This window comes from Candoia aspera, chromosome 5 (assembly GCF_035149785.1).
Source record: "Candoia aspera isolate rCanAsp1 chromosome 5, rCanAsp1.hap2, whole genome shotgun sequence".
Classification (NCBI taxonomy): Eukaryota; Metazoa; Chordata; class Lepidosauria; order Squamata; family Boidae; genus Candoia; species Candoia aspera.
Window position 1 is genome coordinate 76,681,018 of NC_086157.1, and position 23,578 is coordinate 76,704,595.

The following is a 23,578-nucleotide window of genomic DNA, read 5'->3' on the forward strand; positions in this document are numbered from 1 at the left end:
AACAAATATAATAATTTTGTAACTTCTAGCCTGAATATTTGAGCCTGAATGTGCAGGGGTTCCCCAAGGCCTGAAAAATACTTCAAGGGTTTCTCCAGGGTCAAAAGATTGAGAAAGGCTGGATTAGAGAATAGTAATAGATTCCAGAAGCCATGGTGTAATCATTCAATAAACTAAAATTGATTGACTAAAATTTTCTATGATTCAATATGACAGCTCGATTTATCTATCTTTTGTACATTATGTGTATGAGATAAAATACCATGTTTAGTGCCACAGGAACTTATATGCTTCTACACAGTTTGGAAAGAAGATCCAGAACAGTATGCTATAAGGTATAGTATTCTCAAGTATGAGTTCTTTGCTTACTTTCTCTTATATTTTGCTGGACTTACTGTCCCCTCCTACCAAGCATTTTTTTTTTTTTTTACTTTTGTTGTATTTTCTGGCATGTGATATAGTCAATTCAATCTTGACTAAAATCCTAGGGGGAAAGAGAGAGGGGTACACATAAAGCAGATACTCCAGGGAATTTAAGTACTGTTTGCAATGGGTTTTACTCAACGAACCTTATTCCTAATTGTCCCCAATTTTACATAGAGTCTGTATTTCTCTTAATGATGTGTTAGATGCATTTTTAATTATTTACTTTTTTACCACTATTGTAATGTTATTCTGGTCTGTGTTTGTGCTTTATTTAGGAATGATACTGGACATGATATAACTTCTGTGCAAGCATTCCTGTTAGTAAAGCCAGTGGCCCATTGTGGTTCCGTGGGGTTTAATGACCTCTGCTGTGGCGTTCACCAAACTTCCTATTCTGCTTGACTTATTTAATCTTATCAGCAAAAAAATTATGTTGATTTTTTTAACACTGGCATGCTGCATAGTGCCAGTCTGCAGCATCTTTATTTTCAAGAATGACTTGGGCCCTACATGCACTCTATAAGCTTTTTTTTAAAAATAGAACTGATGGGCAGCTGCTGCATACCAGTGCTTTATTTGGAAACACACTCGCCTGCCAAGAAAAAAAAGCAAAGGTAAGCACAGGTAGTGCTGTGCACTCTACAGGAGATAGAAGCACTACATATAGTATTTTGTAGGGCTGACCAATACTTAGCTTTCTCCCAGCTCTTTGCTGCCATTTTGTTAAGAATATCACATACCAGTTGCTGGTCAACCACTAGATGGCAGCAAGAGTTTTCTGTATATATGCTGCTTCTAATGTATATATGCTGCTTCTATTTTACAGCTCAGATACAGTACTCTACACTATGCCTTCCAGCACCCATTTTGTCAGAGTGTCCAAGATACGGTCTCTAAATTCAAAATGTGCCCACAAACTCCAGAGGTTTTTGTGGACTGGGCTAAAGATGATGAAAGGATGCAATCTCTCAAGCAAATTCTTTGTTTTCTTTCCTTGCAGGCCTTAACTATAGTTCATAGTTTTACTAGCATCCTTTAAATCTGATCAGTACTAATCAAAAGCTGGTTAATGAATTCTGGTCAAGTTGTAAGCTTCTGTATTTGCTGTAGTTAATACAGGTTGAAGTATAAGATATAGCCGCTAGGAAGAGCGTACATAATGAGGCAGCAGACAATATAATTATCCATTATTTTATTCATGGAAAGAGATTGTACTGGTCCACTTCCTCATAGCAAAGACCATTTCATGATTACTGTTTAGTGACATCCAAAAAATCTTGAAATATTCAAAAGTAAGACTTTTATTCTTCAACAGAACTCCTAATTGTAAGCCAAAGCCAATTGTGATTGCTTTAGTAAATGTGCTCATATTTCCAGTTATTTTATTTTGCTTTGATTTCACCCAAACCTAATAGTTAAGGCCGTTAGCTTTATGATGCTAAAGCAAATTACAATTTGTGGGAAATTATCCAAGCACATGGACAGAACTTTAAGTTTTCTCATACCCTGAAATTCAAAGCACCGTCTGAACAAGTTTCTTTTTCACTGCCTTCTTAAACATAAAAAGGTGTTTACCTTCAGTAAAGTCCCAAACTAACTACCTAACTATTTGGAAGTTATCGGTTGGAAAAGTTTTGACAACAATCCTTGTAATCCTTTATCACCAGCCCTGCTGGTAGGACTGATAGAGGTTGTAATCCAGATTCCTTGGGAGTGGGGAAAGGTTGCGTTTATTCAGAGACAGGATGCATTTCCACAATATATTCTCTTCCCACTCCCCAAAAAGTTCCCCAGCTACCTTCAAATAAGAACACCTTACAAAACATCTATAGAGAAAGGAAATCTGCTGGTATCTAAATGCCTGATGGTACAGAAGGAAGCATCTTTCACCTGAGATGAAAAATATTTTTCCTATTTAGCTATGCAGTGAAATAGCAATCACAAATTCTGCTCCTAAATTGGAGCAACTGTACATTGAGCAGAGTCTTTACACTTATGTACATTAACCCCAAAAAAAACCCTGGATGGAACATGGGTTTTGATGACTATACAGTGGCATTCTTCACAGAAGGCAATGGCTTCGCTGAAATGAACCGCCCTCTTTGGTTGCCACCATTCCCTCATAAAGAATGTCCTTTTTCCTTGCTTTTTAGATTCAGTTGTAGCTAATTGGCTGCATTCGAAGGACATCGTAGGTGTCCTTTGTTGCTGGACTGAGCCCCTGATAAAGAGAAAAGATAAGATTAGAAAACAATCTTAAATCATTATAGCTCATTAACCATAGATTCAGATTCAGTGTTTTGTCTGTAGCCAGAGTACTAAAGCTAGGGGTCAGAGCAAGATGCATCACATTTGTAAGAGGAGGAGAAGAATGCAACTTCTTTCCAACCATTGCTGCTGTCAGGGATGTGCACCTTTTTCCAGCCAAGGGATGCATTTGGCATCTGAGTGGTATGCTTAGACTGTACTCCAACAAATGAGGCCAATATAAAAACTAAATTTAATGTAAGCTTAAATCTAATTAAATTTAAATCAAATACATATAATTATTCCACATATACTTAATAATTTCTCTCTTCTGACAACAATTTGACAGCATATTTAGGAGGGACTTTATTGGCCACATTCAAGGATTGTGAGTCATTACTTCTGCAGCTCTGTATTATGTTTATCTCTTACTTGGACCAAGAGGGGAAGCAAAACTACATGCTACAATGCAACAGTAACTGAGGTAACTATTCTCTTTTGACAACAGTTCTGTGGATAATAGATCAAGACCTGTGCCTTCTGATACTTGGCTGTAAGCCTCTCCTGCTGTTGAGAAGTTAACTGACATAACACATGGCCAATACTGGTTGTACTCAACTTTTTGGTGACGAAGTAGAGGAAAGTCCCTTGTTAACTTTCTTCCAAGCATAGACAGACAATAGGACCAAAAGTATTCAGAGAATGAAGTGGGGATAAGAATAGTGAATAAATTGCTTTAGTCAGATCTTCCTCACTGAATTAAGAGTTAAAGAAATTACAGGGTAAGGTTCTGTTACTGTTATCTCACCTGATAAAGAATATCATTTCTTTTGCCACCATGCTTCTGGGAAAAGAAAAGGCAGAATTAATAAACCTTCCTCCTAAGAATAATCCCCTTTTATCTTATTAGCCTATTCAAACAAGGAGACCATTATTGTGACTGTTCTTCACAATTTAATCAACTGACAGAGATACTATGGAAAAATTATGTTCAGAAAACACAAACACAAATTTGGCTTCAGTTTTGTGTGACTATTGTAGATGATTTTATGTTGATAGAGTAGGGGAGTTTCTCCCTAGTGGGTACTTTCAGTGATACTGGATTATCATGATTCTGCATCATGGGAATTGTAGTTCAGTGCAGCTTAAAGCAGGGGACTAGGAAAGCTGGAGTAGAAATTTATAAGATTTGTATGGACACCCATCTTAAAACACAACTCGGCACCGAACAGCAGCAGTAAAACCTCAAACTATAAAAACCATCCTCACTACCCCAGCACCTAGGTAAAAAGCCAGGTCCTGATAGGACAGGCAGATTCCCTCAGGGAGAGGCAGTCCCACAGATAACCTGATCCCATGCCATGTAGGGCATTAAAGGAAATAACCAGCACTTTGAATTGCACCTGGAAGGAAACTGGGAGCCAGTGCAGCTTGTGCAACAGAGGTATAACACGGGCAAACCTTGAAGTGCCCAACACTGTGTGCACTCCTGCATTCTGGACCAGTTGCAGCTTCCGGACGGTCTTCAAGGGCAGCCCCATATGAAGCACACTGCAGTAATCCAAACGGCAAGTGACTGAGTGACCATGAGCAAGGTCTCCCAGTCCAGGAAGGGGTGCAATTGGCACAAAAGATGAATAAGTGCAAAGGCCCCCTTAGCCACGGTTGCCAGCTGTTCACTGAGCAGCAACTGTGAGTCCAGGAGGACCCCCAAATTGCATATCCGCTCAGTCCAGAGAAGTACAACCCACCCAGAGTCAAAAATGACAAATTGGGGGATGCAGCTATCCTTTGTCCATCCAAAATTGACAGAAACTACCACTTACCTCTCCTTTCTTTCCGATTTCGCTATATGCTTCACCCATCTTATCCCGCTGCAGGGACTAGTCATGGAAAATCATAAAATAGTATTGGTGAAAAGGAAACTAAGAAAAATCTGCTCTCTCTAGTATCTTTCCTTTATAGCCTCTGACATATTTGATTAATCTTTTCACTCTGGCCAGTATGTCTTTGCTCCTCCTAGGCCAAATTGTAAGAATATTTCCAACGGTGTAAGTGCTTTTGGCTGTCAATTCTAACAAAACATTTACTCTTCATTGCTTTTTCTTTGTCAGCCATTATAATTCAGGCACTGGCTATGCAGATTTGAGAGCAATGCCATCTGGAAAGCAACCATTCCCAATCCTTTCCCCAATTTGGGATTTGGTTAAATATAGGAAAAAGAGACATACACCTATACAAAAACTGGTTGTATGCAGGTACAATGAACTTTTGTAAAAAATAATGTGTGAACAAACCAGAAGATATCCCCATTCTGGCTATAAGTTCATTACCATTACTATATAAAGCATCTAGGAAACAGTGCATCAGATGTGGAAAAGATTAAACCTCAATCGACTCACAAGCACTGAACAAATAGACTGGCCAATTTTTATATACTTCTATTCCTTTCTGCATCACGTGAAGAAGCTGCTGTGGCACATAGATGAAAATCTTTTTCCAAAAAAATCATTAATAAAACCCTGGGAAAGATTGCACATGAAGACAACTTCTCCTTTGATATAGATATAGATATGCAGATATATATACACACATGCACACACTTTCAAAACACTGTGGTGGGTGATTAAGCAAACTGTGTAACAATCAATTCCTTGATCTACTCACAGTGTAAACTTTGTCCTGAGGTTTCTTTCTTCTGCGCTAGAAAGAAAGAGAGAAAGAAGTTCTCCCAACCATTCTTGGATATACCAAAGGTTTGAGGACAAAAGAGAAGGCATGGTGGGAGAGCTGGTAGTGGTCTGGCTGCTCCACAGCAGTTGTATCAACATACCTTGCACAGCTATGTCATAACCTTCAGAGTATATTGATAGCATTCATTCCTCAAAGCACAAGGAGGTCAGGGCCTTATGCTTCCTCCTCCAAGCTATGTTTATATGTTTTGCACAACTGCTCTGTACAGAAAAGATGGTGAACATACCTGGTTTTCCCCAGCCATTTCAACGTCTGCATCTGGTTTTTTTACTCCCAGCATATCATATTCATCTCTGTGTCCAGAAGATAGTTTCTGCAGGAGAAAGAAAAAAGAGATATTACTAACTAGAATGTCTGACATCCTCTTCGGCTAACCAGTTCTCTGCCACACTGGGCAGAGAATAAAAATGAAGCAAAATATGATGGTCTTTATTTCAACAAAGCCAGAAATTAGTTTTAGGTGATGCACTAGGCAAAAAAGTTAACTGAATCTGTATATTTTACCTAGAACTCAAGATACAGCTCTTAATCACAGTCAGGCGTTTATAGTTGCAGGACTGTGAGCTCATTAAGTAGTTAAGTAAGCAATGAGACCATTACTCCTTTCTCCAAGAATGTTAGGTGTAACATTAAAGCTAACAGCACTACTACTGATTAATTCAACCAAACTACACAGACTTTAGCTTAGATTGTATCTGAACTGGAAACTTTTTAAAGACATATAAGAAACAAAATAAATGACAACATGAAAGAAAAAAGTGAAAAAGGACAAAGATGAAAAAGTATTAGTAAATAAATACAATACAACTGTCATAAAATTTTAAAAGAATTATTTCATTAATTAAATAATTAATTGAATAGATAAAATTGGACTCATATCATCTTAAGAGATAACTGAAAACCACTGTGGTGATTTTCAATGTTTATATTGATGTCACCAATATTTATCATGATTCCTAAAATAAATGAACATGATCTTACAAAAACAATTAAAAATAAACTGGAAACTTTTGTCTACTACACCTGATCTAATTTTTGTGACTTCATTCTTTTTCCCATTTGCTGCTTTCTGTACTGACTAACCTGATGAGTGACCTTGAAAACTCAAAAGCTCGCACAGTCTTTTGTGGTATACTGGTTTATTTTAATTTTTTTTAAGTGTCACTGGACTTAAGATTTTTTTTCTCATGGGCAAAAAGGCAAATTTCATATTTTATTAGCATTATTGTATGCAATGTGATGTTATTATTTAACAATTCTATTGTCTGAAGTTTGTAAACATTTGGTTTTTAACAACTGGATGTTTTCCACCGTGGTGCACTTTCATTGTAGGTGCACTCACTTTAAAAGAGAAAAGTTTTCAGCATTTAATTTTTTCCCATCTTTTTCATTATACTCCAGGTGCATGAGCATCTGCACACACACACACATCTATAGCAATACATGCTTATTACAGTATGTGGTTTTCTTGTTTTATTTAATCTTTGGAGCATCCCCTACTTCCCACCCAAGGATAAATCTCTCACACATTAAGTGCCCTCTGTGCCTTTTTATCTACCTTGCCCCATTACTCACATGAAATTGGAGACTTGTGCATAACTTTTCATGAGCTGATTTCATCCCTAACTCTGCTCAAATATTCAGTGTTCATTACCATTACTCAGCTGTAAAGCCACCCCAATCTTTTGAGGATGGGAAAGGCAAAAGAAAAAGTGAATATGCACAGCACTCCCCATGATCCCTTACTACATTTTCTGTGGGCCTTGAGCAACTGCCATGTAACGCTAAAAAGGAAACCAAAGCCACCACGTGCAGAGTTTTCATAGCAGCAGCAGCTGTCATGTTCGCTGTTCCAATGTTCCTGGTACATCGTAACGTTCCGCATGTCATTTTGCTGATACGCGTTTCATCTGGGAAGGGAGGCTTGTGAGTCTGAGTCTATTGGGATAGGCAATCATTACAGCAGCCCTATGTGGGTGCCAGAGTTCCTCCAGCAGGACCCAGACAGTACTTCTAATTGTAAAAAAGAAAATAAGATGGACCCATACAGGCTCTCTTCTGTCTAAGCATAGAATCCAGTAGCATGAGAGCAGAATGAGAATCTCAAATAGGTATATTTATGTAAGTTTCTTTAATCGTTTGCCTATGGCAGTTACACAGTCTTCTTTTCTTTCTTGGCAATGGAGAACTTAGCTGTTATTCAGCATAGATAATCAGATATGGGGGGGGATTTTACAGGAATATAGTGAAAATATTGCAATAATCGCAAGTGCCTCTTAGTTGGAAGTGTCCCTTGTCAGATGTTTTGGTTTGTAAATTTCAGAATTCCTTGCCATTGGCCATTCTATAAATTTAATTTAAGTGAAGTCCAAAACATCTGGCAGAGTGCCATGATGCCTGTCTACATTCTAAGTCTATACACACACACACACACACACACACACACACACAGTCTTTTTTCAGAAAGTCTACTCCTAAATAAGCAAAACTCTACATCAGGTAAACCACATATGACTGTCTTAATTAAAAATGAGCTGTATAACTATGGCCTTGAGGTTCTCTTCTTTTTTTTTTGGGAAAACTTTATTAAAGCATTTTCAAAATATACATAAAAACTAAAAAGATTGAAACAAAGAAGCCTACAAAGAAACAGAACTAAAAAAGTGTGAAAAGGGACGCAGTGGCGCTGCGGGTTAAACCGCTGAGCTTGCCGATCGGAAGGTCGGCGGTTCAACTCCGCATGACGGAGTGAGCTCCCGTTGCTAGTCCCAGCTCCTCCAACCTAGCAGTTCAAAAACATGCAAATATGAGTAGATTAATAGGTACCGCTTCAGCGGGTAGGTAACGGCGTTCCGTTTAGTCATGCCGGCCACATGACCACGGAAGTGTCTACGGACAAAAGCCGGCTCTTTGGCTTTGAAACGGAGATGAGCACCACCCCCTAGAGTCGGACATGACTGGACTTAATGTCAAGGGAAACCTTTACCTTTACCTACTACAAAGTGACTTTCAACTTTTATAACAAAGATATACATAAATCAATATCAATCTCTTACCCCAATTATATTATACTAAACATTTCTATACAGCATTTAAATTCATATTATTACATTCCCTTCTAAAACAAAATTACCCTCCCAGTTAAAGAAAAACATATAAAACCCTTCAAACATAATTTGGAAATTAATATAGTAACAAACACTACACTTCTTCACTATAATTTGCACCTATTTGCCAACTAAACTAACATTAACCAAAAATATAAAAATTATCCAAACAGCACAAACATTTATCTAAAGCCTTAAAAAACATTCTGATAACCACATTTAAACAATAAACAAAATTCTTTAAATCTCAATTTAACAAATGATATATAAAAAGCCTTCCCCCCCTTTTATCTTGTCATTTGGTAATTGAGGAGGAGGAGGAGAAGTTAATAATTTTCAAAAATAATGAGAGTACCAAGAGATTCCACATTTCTTTGTTGTAGAAAGCCTCTCTGGTAAAATTCAAACAAAAAAAAAGTGCTGTAGAAATGGTGTGAGCAGCTTTAAGGTCCGTTATGACTTCAGAGCAGCTTGAGGAGAAGATGACAGCCCTGCGTCCCAGCTGATTGCTTACTAGTTGATCATGAAATGCCATTTTGCGGTCTTCTGGCTGTGACCAGCCATCTGGGGAACACATGGGATGATTCCTGGGGCTCTCCTTAATCCAGAGAATGCTTCTGGGCTCCAAGGAAGCCTGCCTGAGCCCAAGAAAAAAAGCCACTCTGACAGGTCAGTCCGCAGACAGTGGAAAAAAACCAGCTCAATCAGCCACCGGAAGTCCTGGCCTTGAGGTTCTCCTATAGTTGCACACAAGAACCTTCCCCGCCTTTTATCTTGTCATTTGGTAATTTAGGAGGAGAAGGAGGAGGGCAGATCCTTAAACTAAAAGTAACCACTTAAGACTTGTCCCCCTGACTAGATTCTGGGCCTAAATCTCCATGGATTCCACAGGCAGACTGATAACCAAATTCTACCAGTTTGTACTTTGCCCCATTACTTTACTTCATTTATAGACATCAGATTAAGAGACATAAGAAATTCACTACTTACATTATATATGTCATTTGCATTTTGAGAAGGTTTGGATTCAGTAGGGCGATTGCCTAACTGGAAAAATATGAACAAAGATGTCACATAAGAGCTTTTACTCACGAAACTGTCCATTTCTATTCCTAAAGCCACTAGTGATTTGTGTAGTGGTGAAAGTATATTACTGACCCTTCAGCTAACACTATATACCAGCTCTTTCCAACCTGACACCCTCCAAATGTGCTGGAACTGCATCTCCCAGAATTCCCTGTGGGCAGGGCACCAAGTTAGTACAGACTGCTATACTTGCCTTTATTTCATTTTTTAAAATTTCTTAACTCTGGTTCTCTCCAAAAACACAAGCCCACAGCTAATAGTTAAAAGTAGCCATATTGAACAAAAGCATCATTAAACTGCTGTTCAAACTTTTAAATGTAAGATTTATTATAAAACAAAAATTCCATCTTTTCCAAGCTGTTTACAAATGATATCTGCCGAGCAGTCTACCCAACTGAATATGTCTCCTCAATGATGTGGAACTTCAGCTCCCATAATAGTGCAGTCACTGTGGCCACTGGAGGATATGATCCAATATAGCTGGGGAGCGCTGGATTGGGAAAAGTGATGTAAATCTACAAAATCTGAGAATAATAACTACTAATGATGGGAACGTTTTGACTGGATATTGAACTCCGAGAAGATAAGCTACAGAAGGATAATCTTTCTATAATAGTTATAAGAGGGACATTTCAAATTTTGAGGAACTGTTGCAGTGAAAGTTGATTTCTAGAGGTCTGCATCAACATTCAGAAACAAGTTAAGTTCTAATTTAGAGTCATCAGTACCTATCTCTATTCAGCTTCCTCCTTACCTTCAGTTGAAGAGAGAGAAAAGAACACAGTTAAATGCAATCATCAAAAGGATTAAGGTCACAGGGACCTTTTTTCCTTTAAGTTCCTCTGGTCAGGCAGCCTGTGTCTGTGTGTAAAAAAAAATAAAGAATTCTCCCTTTCTGAAAAAATCTTACCTTTACTTTCATAAAAAGGGCTGTGATAATTATAGCATATATTAAAAGAATGCCATCCAGAATGTAGCAGAGCTTTGGATCTGTTAATCCTAGTGCATCAGCATCTATTTAAAAAAACACAATGGGTCAATTCTACAGAAAAAGTACTTAAAACAAGCCATGAGCATTGGTATGTCTACAGTACTATACTAGCCTTCCATAAACTAGTACTCTCAAGATTACAGTTCCTACTTACTAGCCAGCATGGCTATTGCTTGGCGATTTTTAAGCAACGTCCAGTTCTGTGACTCATGAGGGAATCAGAATTGTATTAATTGTAGCCAAATCCACAGACTTGGCTACAATTAATGGAAAAGGAACTAAGATGGAGAAAAGAAATAGCCCATATCTGACAGGCCAATCTATCCAATATATTGGAAATGGACTTATCTTAGGCATTCAATTTTCAAAAACGGTCTAAAGGAAAGGTTACAGGGTCATAATTTAAGCAGCAGAAATGTAAAAATGGGAGAGACATTTTAGATTAAATAAAGGTCTTAGTATAAGGTGTTTCTTCAGTTTCCTTTTTACTGAACCCACTGCCTGCCTTATGTGAAATTGTGGATATTGCCTGAATTGATATAGTTATTCAGGCAGGATCAACACTATTGATCTGGGTCTCTCTGTTGCTGTTGAGGTGATATAAAGCCTCTCATTGTTGTTATTTTGGCATAATGATGGTTCAATTATTCTAGAATGTCCAGGCTCCCCAGAAAAAAATCACACTAAAATCCCAGTAAAATCAATGGAAATTTTAGGAAATTCATAGGTCAGTTGCAACTAATTTGCCCTACTGATTTCATGGGACATAAGCAACACCAGCTTTTTTTCAAGATTTGGGCTGAATAAAGATGTTCTTTATTCAAATATAAATGAGGCCACCATTTAATGACTCAATAGTACTATTTACAGCAGAAATAGGTAATCTTATAGGCACTGAAGATGTTTCATTGCCTAGTCTGCCAATGAAACGTCTGCAAGAAAACAACAAGGCTCAGAGAGCACCAAGGACTCCACCGTTCAACCCTGAGCTACAAATATTCGCTTTGATTGGAATCTTTTTTCAGCCAAGGGCTACACTTACCTTTAGGTGATACATTAAGGGCTGAACTCTGAGTACATCAAAGAAGAAAAACTCAAATTAATTACATATAAATATAGTTTAATTAAATATTAATCCTTTATATGTAATCATTTCCCCTTTCTGTGACATTAAAAATTACAGTTCTCCAGCAACTTTAAGAGCAACTGTGAAGCTCATTCAGGATTTTGTTTTGCTCCCCTGATCTAGAAATACTTGCATGTTTATTTATTATTTATTAGATCTATATCCTGCCTTTGTTTTGTTACTGAGAGATCTGTAAGTACATCCAATATCTAAAGATATTTCAATATATTGCAGTATTCTTCATCTTGTGGTGTGATTAAGATGCTGGATGTGGAGACCCAGGTTCATGCCTCCACTTGTTCACAAAGGTCACTGGCTGACTTTGGACCAGGATCCTCAGCCCAACCTACTTCACAAGACTGAAATTATAGGGATAAAAGCAGAAGAGATCTCCACATATGCCACCTTGAGGTTTCTGAAAAAAAGATGGGTTTAATGCACCAAATAAATAAGCACCTACTTAAAAGTAGTTGAAAGGTTATCTATAGATACTTATTTTTAGAACATATGAAACTATTCTTCAAAAGTATTGGCCAGTCTTTGGTTCTAGATCCAATGTAATTATTTTTAGAAATGTTTACATGGGCTGCATTGCTGAATAAGCATGAAAGACCAACTTTCTCTTATATTGGTATTCCAGCAAGAGTTATTTAACATACAAGAGAAAAAGACAATAATCATATTGGATATTCTTAAAGTAGTTTGTGGCTGTGTTCACAGATCATGCTAAGCATGATTAAATAAATAAACCTTGGCTGGGATTACATAAAACATTAAGCCATTAACCATGACTTACAAACCACAGTGGTGGAATACCATTGAATGCATGCTGAGTTACAAACTGAGTTACAGTTTGGTTGTAGTGTTGTGGGAATCCATCTTTCATTCATTCATTCATTCATTCATTTCGTCTGGAAGAGCAGGACTCAACTCTCTAACATCCAACCACCCCCACAAAACTAAAATGATATTCTCTGGAAACTATAACCTTGTTTTTAGTTATTGAATGGAAATTTAAATTAAAAGTCATACAACAGATGTAATCATTTTTGTGTACATTTAATAATTTATCCATTTTGTCATGTTAAAATATAATCAAATGAAAACTTTTGGAGGAGCTTTAGAGGTCGTATCCAAGATTTCGGGATGGGGCAGTGTCTGGTGTAGAGAATACTAAACTAGATGAAACAAAGGTATAAGTCAGGATAAAGCTGTTTCCTCTGTTCCATTTCTACTGAGCCAGCCACCTGCCTTGTGGTTATTACCTGAATTGAGAGATTCATTTAGGCAAGATTCCCACACTTGACTTATACCACCATCTATTGTCACCCTGCTACGTTGATGTAATGTAAAGCCTCTCCTCATTGCTATTATTTTGGCACAATGATGGTTCAATGACACTATAGGATGCTATAAAATCAATCCTGCATTAGTTTGCTTAAAAAGTTGCCACAAACTCACTTTCAGAACAAGCAATTGAATGGAAAGACATCTTCAGATCTGTATTTAATCAACTAATAGACATTTTTCCATTCTGTTAAGTAAAAGTATTCCACATATGAAGCTGGCATCAAAGTACTCACTGATCCATTGAGATGAAGTCTACTCCTCTTTGGTTTTAATGAGGATCGTTAAATTGAGTAAGACTTCAGACATCACCTTGAAGGAAACTATATGCTAGAGTTAAAATGGAGCTCAGTTTGACATCAGCACAGAGTTCCCTTAATTGTTTGTGGTATGCAGTGTGGTTACTCAGAAACGTTTTCAGTCCTCTCCTTTCAAGGCTGACAGCTGGGCTCCTTCCTGCAAGGTTTCCTCTGCTAAGTTTCTGTACCAAGATTGTGTATTAAGCCAGTGCAGTTCTTGGGCTGGGAGAGTGGGCAAGTTTAATACAGACTGTGAATCCCAGGAAAAAGAAAAACAGATGAAGAGAGGTCGGTTCGCTGTCCTCCCAGCAGAGAAATACTGTTAGAATACACTGAGAAGTCTTCCTAGCAGGACAAAGATTGAAGACTGAGCATCCAGAAAGCATGCAAACCCCGAAGGAGTGCTATCCCCACACCTGTTATCTAGGTTTGCAAAGGTGTCTAGTGGCAAGCTACTATATGTTTCTTGACAACCTGGGACAGCCTTTCCTAATTAGGTGCTGTCCAGATGCATGTCAGCTTCCAGACTTCCCCAACTAACATGCCTACTCATTACTGAGAAAATCCACATATTTGGAAGGTGCTCAAGTACTCACTCAAATTACACTTACCCAATCTAAGCCAATCTAGCCATGTGGAATTCAGTTCTCCCAGAATTCTTCAACAGCCATGACCATTGCTAAGAATTGAAGTCCACATTTGAGGGGTGCCCAGGTTTGGGAAGGCTGACCCAAATTAATGGTAAAAAAATTATGAGCATATGGTTTGGCTCATATCCAAATCCCTTGGACCTGGTATTTGGTTTACCCTTATTTAGAAGGCAGAAAAATTATTTCTTTCACACTTGAGAACTGAGAATAGTTAAAAGAAGATCTACAGATAAGAAAGTATGGCAAACCTTCTCCCTTCTATTGCAGACTGAATTGCTAGAATCTTCTGGGAGCTGTAAATTGACTAAGAAACACAATATATTGGGCATACTCAAGCATGAGAAGAAAAGAAGGCGGTTGCTGCTGTCGACACTAATGAATACAGGCATGCTGGCTTTGTGTCCACTGCTTCTTACAATACAAACTGTGAATAGCATTAATTTAATGAAAGACTTTGTGGAACTGCTATCTGCATTTGAGCACCAGCTTTTTGCAAGACAGCAGCATGAAAAGCCCAGAGTTTCATACCGCATTTAAGTTTCTGCTGTAGAAGGCTGGCCTGGGGCTACCTTCCCTACCCAATATTTTTCAAATGTGTTGGCTAATAATCCCAATGCAGCCCCTGAGTGGTGGAAGCTGTAATCCATTCTATATGAAATAGAAGCCACTTGCTAGGAAAAGGCTGATCAGGTAAGAAAAGGGAAAGTTGAAATCTACCCATAGTTACAGCAGCCACCTTTAGCTGCTTAATCTCTCAAGGTATCTTGCAGCTTTTTCAAAGACACTGTGAAACAGACATCGCTGTTTCATTTCTTCATAATTCATAGAATATGCAACTCGGCAAAATTTCACAACGAGAATTATGCTTATTGCCGAAACAGACGTGAGTCACTGAAGTTGCCGTTAGACCTTCACAAAATATTACCCCAAGGACCATAAGCCTCATTATGGCTGCAGTTATTATGACATGTTTGCCATATTTTTAGTTTATGTATTCATTTTAAATCTTCCTGAATTGCCCTGCATTCAGAAGATTCCAGGTTAATCTGCAAAACTGGGAATACATCTATTGACATAAACTAGAATATTATATAATAAAAACAAATAACCGTAGTAGGAGACAATGTAACAATTAAGCAATTAAAAAAACAATAAACTAAAAGCAAAAGATAAATATACAGTAATAAAGGAGTTCATCTAAAATGCCTGAGCAAATAGAAATGTTAATTAATTGGGTGCCATCTTTTTTCCAGTCTATAAAATCTTGTATCGCCCTTATAAAAATGTGCCAATTGAGGTTAACTAAATTTGGTTAACAGGGAACCAATGCAACAGCAGCTGCTATATAAGGGATAAGAACCTGTGGCCCTCACATGTTGCTATAACTCCTTGCAGCTTCAGCCTCTGGTCAGTGGGAAGAAAAGCTAGAAACTGCAATATTTAGTAATACTTGATGAGCATGGTGGGGTAGAACAGAGGATCTACAATTATTTATTAGTTGTAAGGCAGACACAAATGGTGCAGTAATTATGAACCAACGCTACAGCAACATCAGCATATGACAATTTTTTATGCCATGGAAGACAAAGGAACAGTTTAAAACCAAGCTATGGGCTAAACACGTTCAGAAGTTTTCCAAGAAAGAAGAAAAAATCTTCATGGGCCACATTCATCATACTGCAGGGTGTCGCAGTTTGCTTAGCCATGGTTTTCTGAGTAAGACACAATTGGCTGGGGTCACACAGCCTACAAAGCCAAAAGCAGGTGGCATTCATAAAATAATTACTGTATTTGGCCTCAGAAATTTCTCAGAAAGAGGGCCATGTTTTAATGGACTGGGTTCATACACTCTATTAAGCTACAGCTTGCTTAACTATGCTTTCTTGAATAAGCCATAATTCGCTATACTCACACAACTGCTAAACCATCCAGAGCCATTAAGGAACTGGCAGTATGTATTTTTTTCTAAATAAAACAAATAAATATACATAAAGGTACTCCTCACTTAATGACCATTCATTTAATAATGGTTCAGACTTACGACGGTGCTGAAAAATCCAACTTACAACCGGTGTGCAAACTTACAACCCTCACAGTGTCCCTGTGTTCATGTGATCATGATTTGGACGCTTGGCAACCAGTTCGTATTTAGGACTATCACAGCATCCCATGGTCACGTGATCACCATTTTCAACCTTCCTAGCTGGCTTCTGGAAAGCAAAATCAATGGGGAACTACATGATTTGCTTAATGACTGCATGATTTCCCTAATGACCTACAGTGATTCACTTAATGACTGCCACAAAAAAGGTTGCAAAATCGGGTTGGATTCACTTAATGATCGCTTTGCTTAGCAACTGAAATTCCCATCTCAATTGTGGTTGTTAAGCGAGGGCTACCTGTAAGCCAGAATGGTTGTGTTCAAAGTAAGCAAACCAAGCAAGCCACTTTTTGGCCTAGTGCAATGTATGAATTCAGCCATTTTATCTGTAAACAATGTTACTCCCTACTACTATGATTCTGTATATGTCACTTTGGAATTTAAAAAAAAAATCAGTTCAATGGAATTTATACTGAGCAAATAGCTCATCCCCTACTATAAAACCAAAGGAGGGGGGTACATGTATATCACTCAGATTGAAAAGCTAAGTCCTATCCTTTCAGGTGGTCATGGAAAATTCAGAACTACATCAACCATCAACAGTAAAAAAAAAAAACAGTCAAGAAAAACGCTGCAGACTAGCACTTAGTAGAGCAGCCATGAAGGCCTTCGAAAAGATATTCAGATGTTCTGATGTGTCTATACCTACAAAGATCAGAATAGTGCAAGCCATAGTATTCCCTGTGATACTCTATGGAAGCAAAATTGGACTATGAAGGAGCAAGATAGGAACTGCCTAGCTTCCCCAAAACTGGTCAGCAAATCAGATCCCTAGGAATCTTTGCTTTCCTATTGTTCGGAGTCCCTCTTACATGTAAAGCAGGCACCCAACAAACACGGTTTCTTCTCCTCAGTGTTGGCTTCACATAGATGCTAAACAGGAGCAGAAAAAATACTGAGCCCTGCAGAAGCCCACAAAGCAGGGGCTGGATCTCTCCCTGTAATCAACACTGACTGGAGCTGGCCCAAAGGAAGAGAAACAGGCAGAATACAATAATGTCCACTCCTAACCTCCAAGCCAATCCAGAAGAATACCATGAAAAAGAAGGTTGGAGTCTGGACAAAAATTGTCCAGTACTCTTGGGTATAACAATAGTTAGGAAGGAAGGGGTGAACCAAGAGATGGTGGAAAAAATCCCTCTTTCAAGGAAGAATTCACTACCACTAAAACCCAGCTACACATCACCTCCCAGAAGGCCTTAGCCAACCAGAGGAACATGGAACTAATATACAGGAGGCTGAGCTAACAACTGTGAGAACCCTTACTCTTGCTGAGGTTTACTTCCATTCAAGTGAATGTGAAAGTGGCATCCCCACTTGTAAACCCCCAATCAACAGTTCTTGTTGGGGGCAATCCTACATTCCTTGTGCGTGTTCAGGTAAACTGTTTGCTATATGTGTAATCAGCTTCCACGGATTTGAAACAATATATTGGCAATATTCCACCAGTAAATTATATAAACTTTCAGGCCTCCTTTGTACATGTACCCTCACTGAGGTTTACAATATTTCATGAACACTTTCCCCATCGCTAGCGACTATAGTCTGAATTTGTGCAATTATGCTTTAGGCAATATATAATTGTTAAACACACTAAGACACAACCTAATGTGAAGTCTGTCTATCTGTAAATTGTGCATGGCCAGAATCCATCCAATTAAACCCATCCATATTTCTATTACCAGATGGTAGACCTAACTGACCTTATCTAGAAGGTAAACAGAGTTGACCCTTATTGGTACTTGGATGGGATATCTCTAGGAAATGCTAGACTAGGCTAGGAAATAGAAAGTACATCCTAGAACATCCGTACTGTTGCCAAGAACACAACATAGAGCCATGTCTATGAAGTCACCCAGAGTACAATTTACTTTTTTTTTCACATTTCCATCAATCCACAGTGGCATTACTTCTCAGGGACGTGAAGCTACAGTATATTACATGAAACTTCATCAATGAAAAAAAAAAGGCCTGGGGTTACAAGAACTGATCATTCTACTGATAGAGACCATCATCTCATATTTGTTTATAAGCTTCTGGGTTGAAACAGCAAGCAAAAGCCAATGTTTCACCTCTTTTCTTGATGCAGAAACCGCCCCCACTCCACCCCCTCAACCACAGCAGGAAGACACATGAAAACTGCATAGCAAGGAGGAGCTACGTCACACCAATATTGAAATCTTCTTATGAGAGCACCGTGCTTCAGACATCCTAAATGGTTTCCTCACACAAGATCCACACCAGGTTTCCTCCCTACCCCCACCCCCCATTGGCTGATGGATTTCACTAGCATGAAAGCCACTTCCTCAATAGGGTGCAACCTTAATCATGCCCAGTGTGACTTTCAGAGTTAAACTTGAAGTGCTGCTTGGTGGGGAGCAGAATGCGCCATTAAGGCAGGCCAATAGCACGTGGTATTTAAAAAGTGATGCAGAGCTCTAGAAGGAGCCTCTTTGGCATGATGAAAAAGATGGGGAAAAGATCAGAGACAAATTCAGGATGGTAAAAACAGAACAACAGAGACAGGGAGCCTGAAATTTTACCCACTTACTTATGGTAGGAATAGGTTCCCCTGAATTGTTATACTGTACTTATCAGTGAACAGATACGTATTAGTAATTGTATACTGTCAAACCACTGACCCATCAGATTTTCTCTGCAATTTACAATAAAGCTTCACTGTTAACACTGTAACAAATTTTTTGAAAAGGTCATGACTGTATCCCTGAAACATTTCCTGCTCTGCATTTGCTAGGATGGGATAAATGTTTGTTCAGTACAACTGCTAAGGAAGTCCCATGACAAATGAAATTAAATATGAAGAATTGAAAGGACACCAAAGTCACTGTTATTAACTTCCATGGGAATGAATTCTATAATAAGGTGCCAGAGTCAATACAGCTGTCCACCCATTTGCCACTGCCTCAGGGACTTAACACTTGGAGATACTCCTGTAAAGTGAGCTGTTTGGGCAGGTTGAGAAATAACAGATGGGGCAGTATGGGCTATATCATATAATACACCTCCTTCTAGAACCGTGTTTTCCAAACTGTGAGGTGTACCTTCCTCGGGGAGGTGCAGACAGAGTCCAGAAGATGTGCGAAGAACCTTTTAATTACATTGTTACTAAATCCACCTTTCCTAAAGTTTCATTGTATTGTTTCCATTGTTCATTTGTGTTAATTTTGGTGCTTGGATTTTTAGGGGAGGTGTGTGCATTAAGATTACACTGAAGGGAGGTCTGATGGCAAAAGGTTTAGAACCCTGCTCTAGAAGTTGCTGAATTACAAGTCCCAGCAGCCCCAGTCAAAGAGAGACTTGCTGGGTGATGTAATTCAACAACATATGGAGGACCACATATTGGGCATTCATGTACAAACTTCCTGTCCAGCACCTAATCCGTGTTTCTGTAGCAACTGACAATAAAATAAGGAAAGAGGTTCTACTGAGCTACTTTATGCATGATCAAATGTCTACCTGTGTAATACACTCATGTTAACTATCACATTTTATCATAACTAATTGTGTGACACTGTACCAATCTCAGTCAAGAAAAAGTTACCTGCAACTTCCTGCTCCACTCTAAAGCAACAATATAGTATACTGTATGTAGTTCCAGATAACAGTGATCTACTTAAAGGATGCCCTTTCTACCAGTTCTTTCTTCTAGTATCAGTGCAGGATAGTGAGGCATTGTTCATAGCACAAATGGGAAAACTGTGGCCCAAATTCTTTCCTTTTTTAATTGTCCCTGGAGTCCCTTTTGACCCTGCAGCTAAACCCCAGTGGCAGTGAGACATTTGAGCCAAGAAACATGTGACTTGCAGTTTAAAACAACTTAATTAGCTTAATAAAAAATAAAAGCTTCCTGAAACCCCAGGAAAAAGGAAAAACCCAGCAAAATCTCATGTGCATGACACAGCCTGATCCATTTTGCGTTCCTTCCCAGCCCCCAATAGACCTCATCCTTAAAATGTTATCCTTGGCCTCCAGGAGCCACTGAATGCTAGAGATCATTGGCACTGACTTTCTAAAATTATATACTTAGCTGGAAATAACCTCCTTCAGATTCACTGGATTTATTTCTGGTAGACATGCAAAGGATTATATTCCAAATTTATTTTGGATTGCCATCTTAATTTTTTTTTTCAGTTTGGACCATCTGTATCTATCCTAAACTTTCTTTCTTCTTTTTGCAAAGAAGGTGAATCTTAATCTCCATTTATACTTTACCATAAATTTTTATTAAAGAAAATGGACAGCCACTGAACAGAGCAATTTTTAAAATATTTTCATTCTTGTTCACCTATTTTCATTGTCCCTACTTTGCTTTACCCAAAATGAGTTATTTTAGGGACTTTAAGGATCTTTGTGTTAATGCAGAATCAGCTCTAGACCTGTGGGATCTCAGACTGTCATTTATATTTAGCAGTAAGCGGACTTCCTCCTCTGCTGCAATGTATCTAAAATCAGCTTAAAGGCTAGTTTTGTTTAAAATGCTGAAGCCCTCCTGAGTCTGTGCATGTGCAATTTTCCCATCAGTAGGAATTCTTGTCTCATCCCGCCTCCTATGAACAGTGATGGAATCACAATTTAAAATAACAAAAAGATAAAAGAAAAGTTTGTTGCAGGCCACCTAAACCACCCTATATGACTACAAATCTTGATGACACATTGATAATAATTGGACGAAACTGCCACTTTCTTTAGCCTCAGCATTTATTGAAGAAGTAATGTGCTTTTCTCCCTCTTCCTAGCATACACAGATTTACAAGTACTATAATCATACTGTTCTTCTAATGTTGTGCCTTTATGTGCACTAGAGATATCATTGCTGAGCTATTAACCTAGAAGAACTGAGCATTCCAGTTACTTCAAATATCAATACTTGAAATCTCTGTTTTGGTATTGCAGGAAAACATTTAATTTCAGGCAAAACAGCATGGCGCTCTCCAGATTTTTAGCAATAAGCAGCACTTGGTTTTTGTTTTCCTGTGGCAGAAAAAATAACTATCACTGCCTTAATGGCATGATTAAAGCTGTGACTGATGCTTATCTCCATTCAGTTTTGTTTCTAAAGGATTATACTTAGCAAGAAGGAGGTACCTTATGATGCTATCCTTTCAGTAATTCTTCCCCTTAATCTAATCCTTACCTGCTGTTCTTCATATCTATTAACGGATATGACCATTTTTATTCTTTACCCTTTTTTCTTTTTTTCATTGTATTCTGCCTGCCTTTTTGAGCAATCTAACCTTTGCAGTTTAACTGATTTCCCCAGCCAACCTTTATTCCCTTTTTTCCTTTTCAACGTTATCCTCCTTTTTATAATTTTTGGTGCCTTTGGTGCCTGAGAACACAAAGGCTTGCCTGTTTTTTTTTCTTGATAATAATTTTGTCGTTGAAAATAGTACATATATCAAGAGCCCTCTAATTCTTTACTATGCCAAGAATAGTAAAGAATTAGAGGGCTCTTATCAAGAAGAATAGGACATATGTACACATTGTTTACACACTGCATCAAGCCATAATATGCTTTGATTTGGCCGTAACCATTATGTGAACCCAATAATTGGGGTTATAAACCAAAGCCATTGATTTTGAACCCATTCAAAATTTGATTCAAAATTTGAAATGATCAGATGATCAATACTTTTGACTTTAAAAAGTAGAAACTAATACGTTAAAATATAATCCCAAAATTTATTTGGGCTACCCTACACTGCTGGCTTATTTATGACTTCATCTCAGCAAAGGAGAAAATAATTATGGTAAGTAAGAAGGAAAGGCATGGAATCAAATAAATATTCTGTCTTTAATATCACTAAAGCTTATTTATGCCTTAGTGCATTGCATGAACTCAGCTATTATATTTTTTCAAGAAACTACAGTTAAAATAAACCATCCTACATTTTGGAGATGGTTTGACACTTTGGAATCTGAACCATTGTTTTGATACTTGCTCAGAGTAGCTTCCCTAGTAAATGTGGCCAGTTACAAAATAAGCATTTATCAGAAAACAAACAGGTGGGGTTCCTCACTCCTTCTAAACTTCCAAATTCTCCCTACATCTAAGGTTCCCTGTATTTTTTTGTGGATAAAGGGGCAGACTTTCTAACAAAGAATTGGGTTATAGATTGCCACCACTTTAATTTGGAATATGCTGGTTTCCCAATTTTTAAAAAAAATAAAAGAATTTTTTAAAAAATCAGGTGAGTCATGAAACCTGGAAAGTGCCAAGAGAAGTTTCTGTGGGCACATCTGAGCCCTCTTAGGGATCATGCTGGGGACCCAGAGTTTAGTGCAATGTGAGAATCCATTCTATTGAAACCTAAGAAGTTGCTTTTCACATCTGCACCTAAGCATAGCACAAGCATGCCCTGGTGATATATTTTAATGCCATATCCCTATGATGTTGTCTTTGTCTTGTCCCCTTCCCATGAATGAGACAGTCTTAAGATTCTACCAAAGTTAAAATAGTATTTTCCTTTTATTCCAATACCATCCAAGTAGAGCAACAACATGTACAGTATCAAATCTGCTTTATAGCTCTGGAGGAGCCCATCATGAATTATTACTTTGTAGCAATGAAGGGGGCTTGCACATCCCAATGTTGCTATGAGCTACACCACTGGGAGGGAACACTTCCAGAAGAGTCATCCAGCGGCCAAGGGACAGGAAAAGATTGAATTGTATTCCAATGCCAAAAAGAGAGATGCTATGGAATGCTCCAATCACCAAGTAGTTGTCCTTGATTCACATGCTAGTAAGACAATGCTCAAGATTCTTGAGTTCAAACTTCTACAGTACATGGAACAAGCACGGCCAGATAAACAAGCTGGATTCAGAAGGGGCATGGGCAGCCAAGTTCACACTGCTAACTTCCATTATATGAAAATGCAAGACAGTTACGTAAGTATGTCTATTTCTGTTTTATTGAGGATACACAGGTTTTTGACTGGGTAGACCACAACAAATGGAGGAGCAAGTGATAGTTGTGGCCAACTATGGCCAAGAAGTCTTTTGAGCAAGTGTACCAGTTGTGCCTTTCCTGGATCAAGAGGTCATCCTCTCAGTTACTCATGCCTTGATCACCTTGAGCATGGATTATTGTGATGCACCCTTGAAGACCACTCAGAAGCTACAGCTGGTCTAGAATTGGTAGCACATGCAGTGATGGGCAAGCCTCACTATCTCACATATCACCAACTGTATCGGTTACTAATTGGCTTTCAAATGCAATTCAAAATGCTAGTTATCACCTATAAAATCCTACACATAGCACAGGGCTAGCTATTTGAGGGCCTGCCTGTCTCCCATAGTACGTGCCTGTCCTGTGTGCTCTGACAGAGTGGACTTGCTTTGGGTTCCATAAATTAAGCAG

At 38.3% G+C, this 23,578-nt stretch overlaps 1 protein-coding gene across 1 annotated transcript in view; it reads right to left on the reverse strand.

The window, feature by feature from the left end:
- Positions 1–1,311: 1,311 nt before the first annotated feature.
- Positions 1,312–23,578, reverse strand: part of CD247 (CD247 molecule) — a 53,573-nt gene continuing 31,306 nt past the window's right edge. Inside the window, exons 3-9 of the mRNA XM_063305529.1 lie at positions 10,531–10,634; positions 9,525–9,581; positions 5,654–5,740; positions 5,341–5,376; positions 4,500–4,556; positions 3,482–3,517; positions 1,312–2,647 (exon numbers count right to left, since the gene is read on the reverse strand). Coding sequence (XP_063161599.1) covers positions 2,582–2,647; positions 3,482–3,517; positions 4,500–4,556; positions 5,341–5,376; positions 5,654–5,740; positions 9,525–9,581; positions 10,531–10,634 — 443 coding nt within the window. The 3' untranslated portion in view covers positions 1,312–2,581. The remainder of the gene's footprint in view (positions 2,648–3,481; positions 3,518–4,499; positions 4,557–5,340; positions 5,377–5,653; positions 5,741–9,524; positions 9,582–10,530; positions 10,635–23,578) is intronic.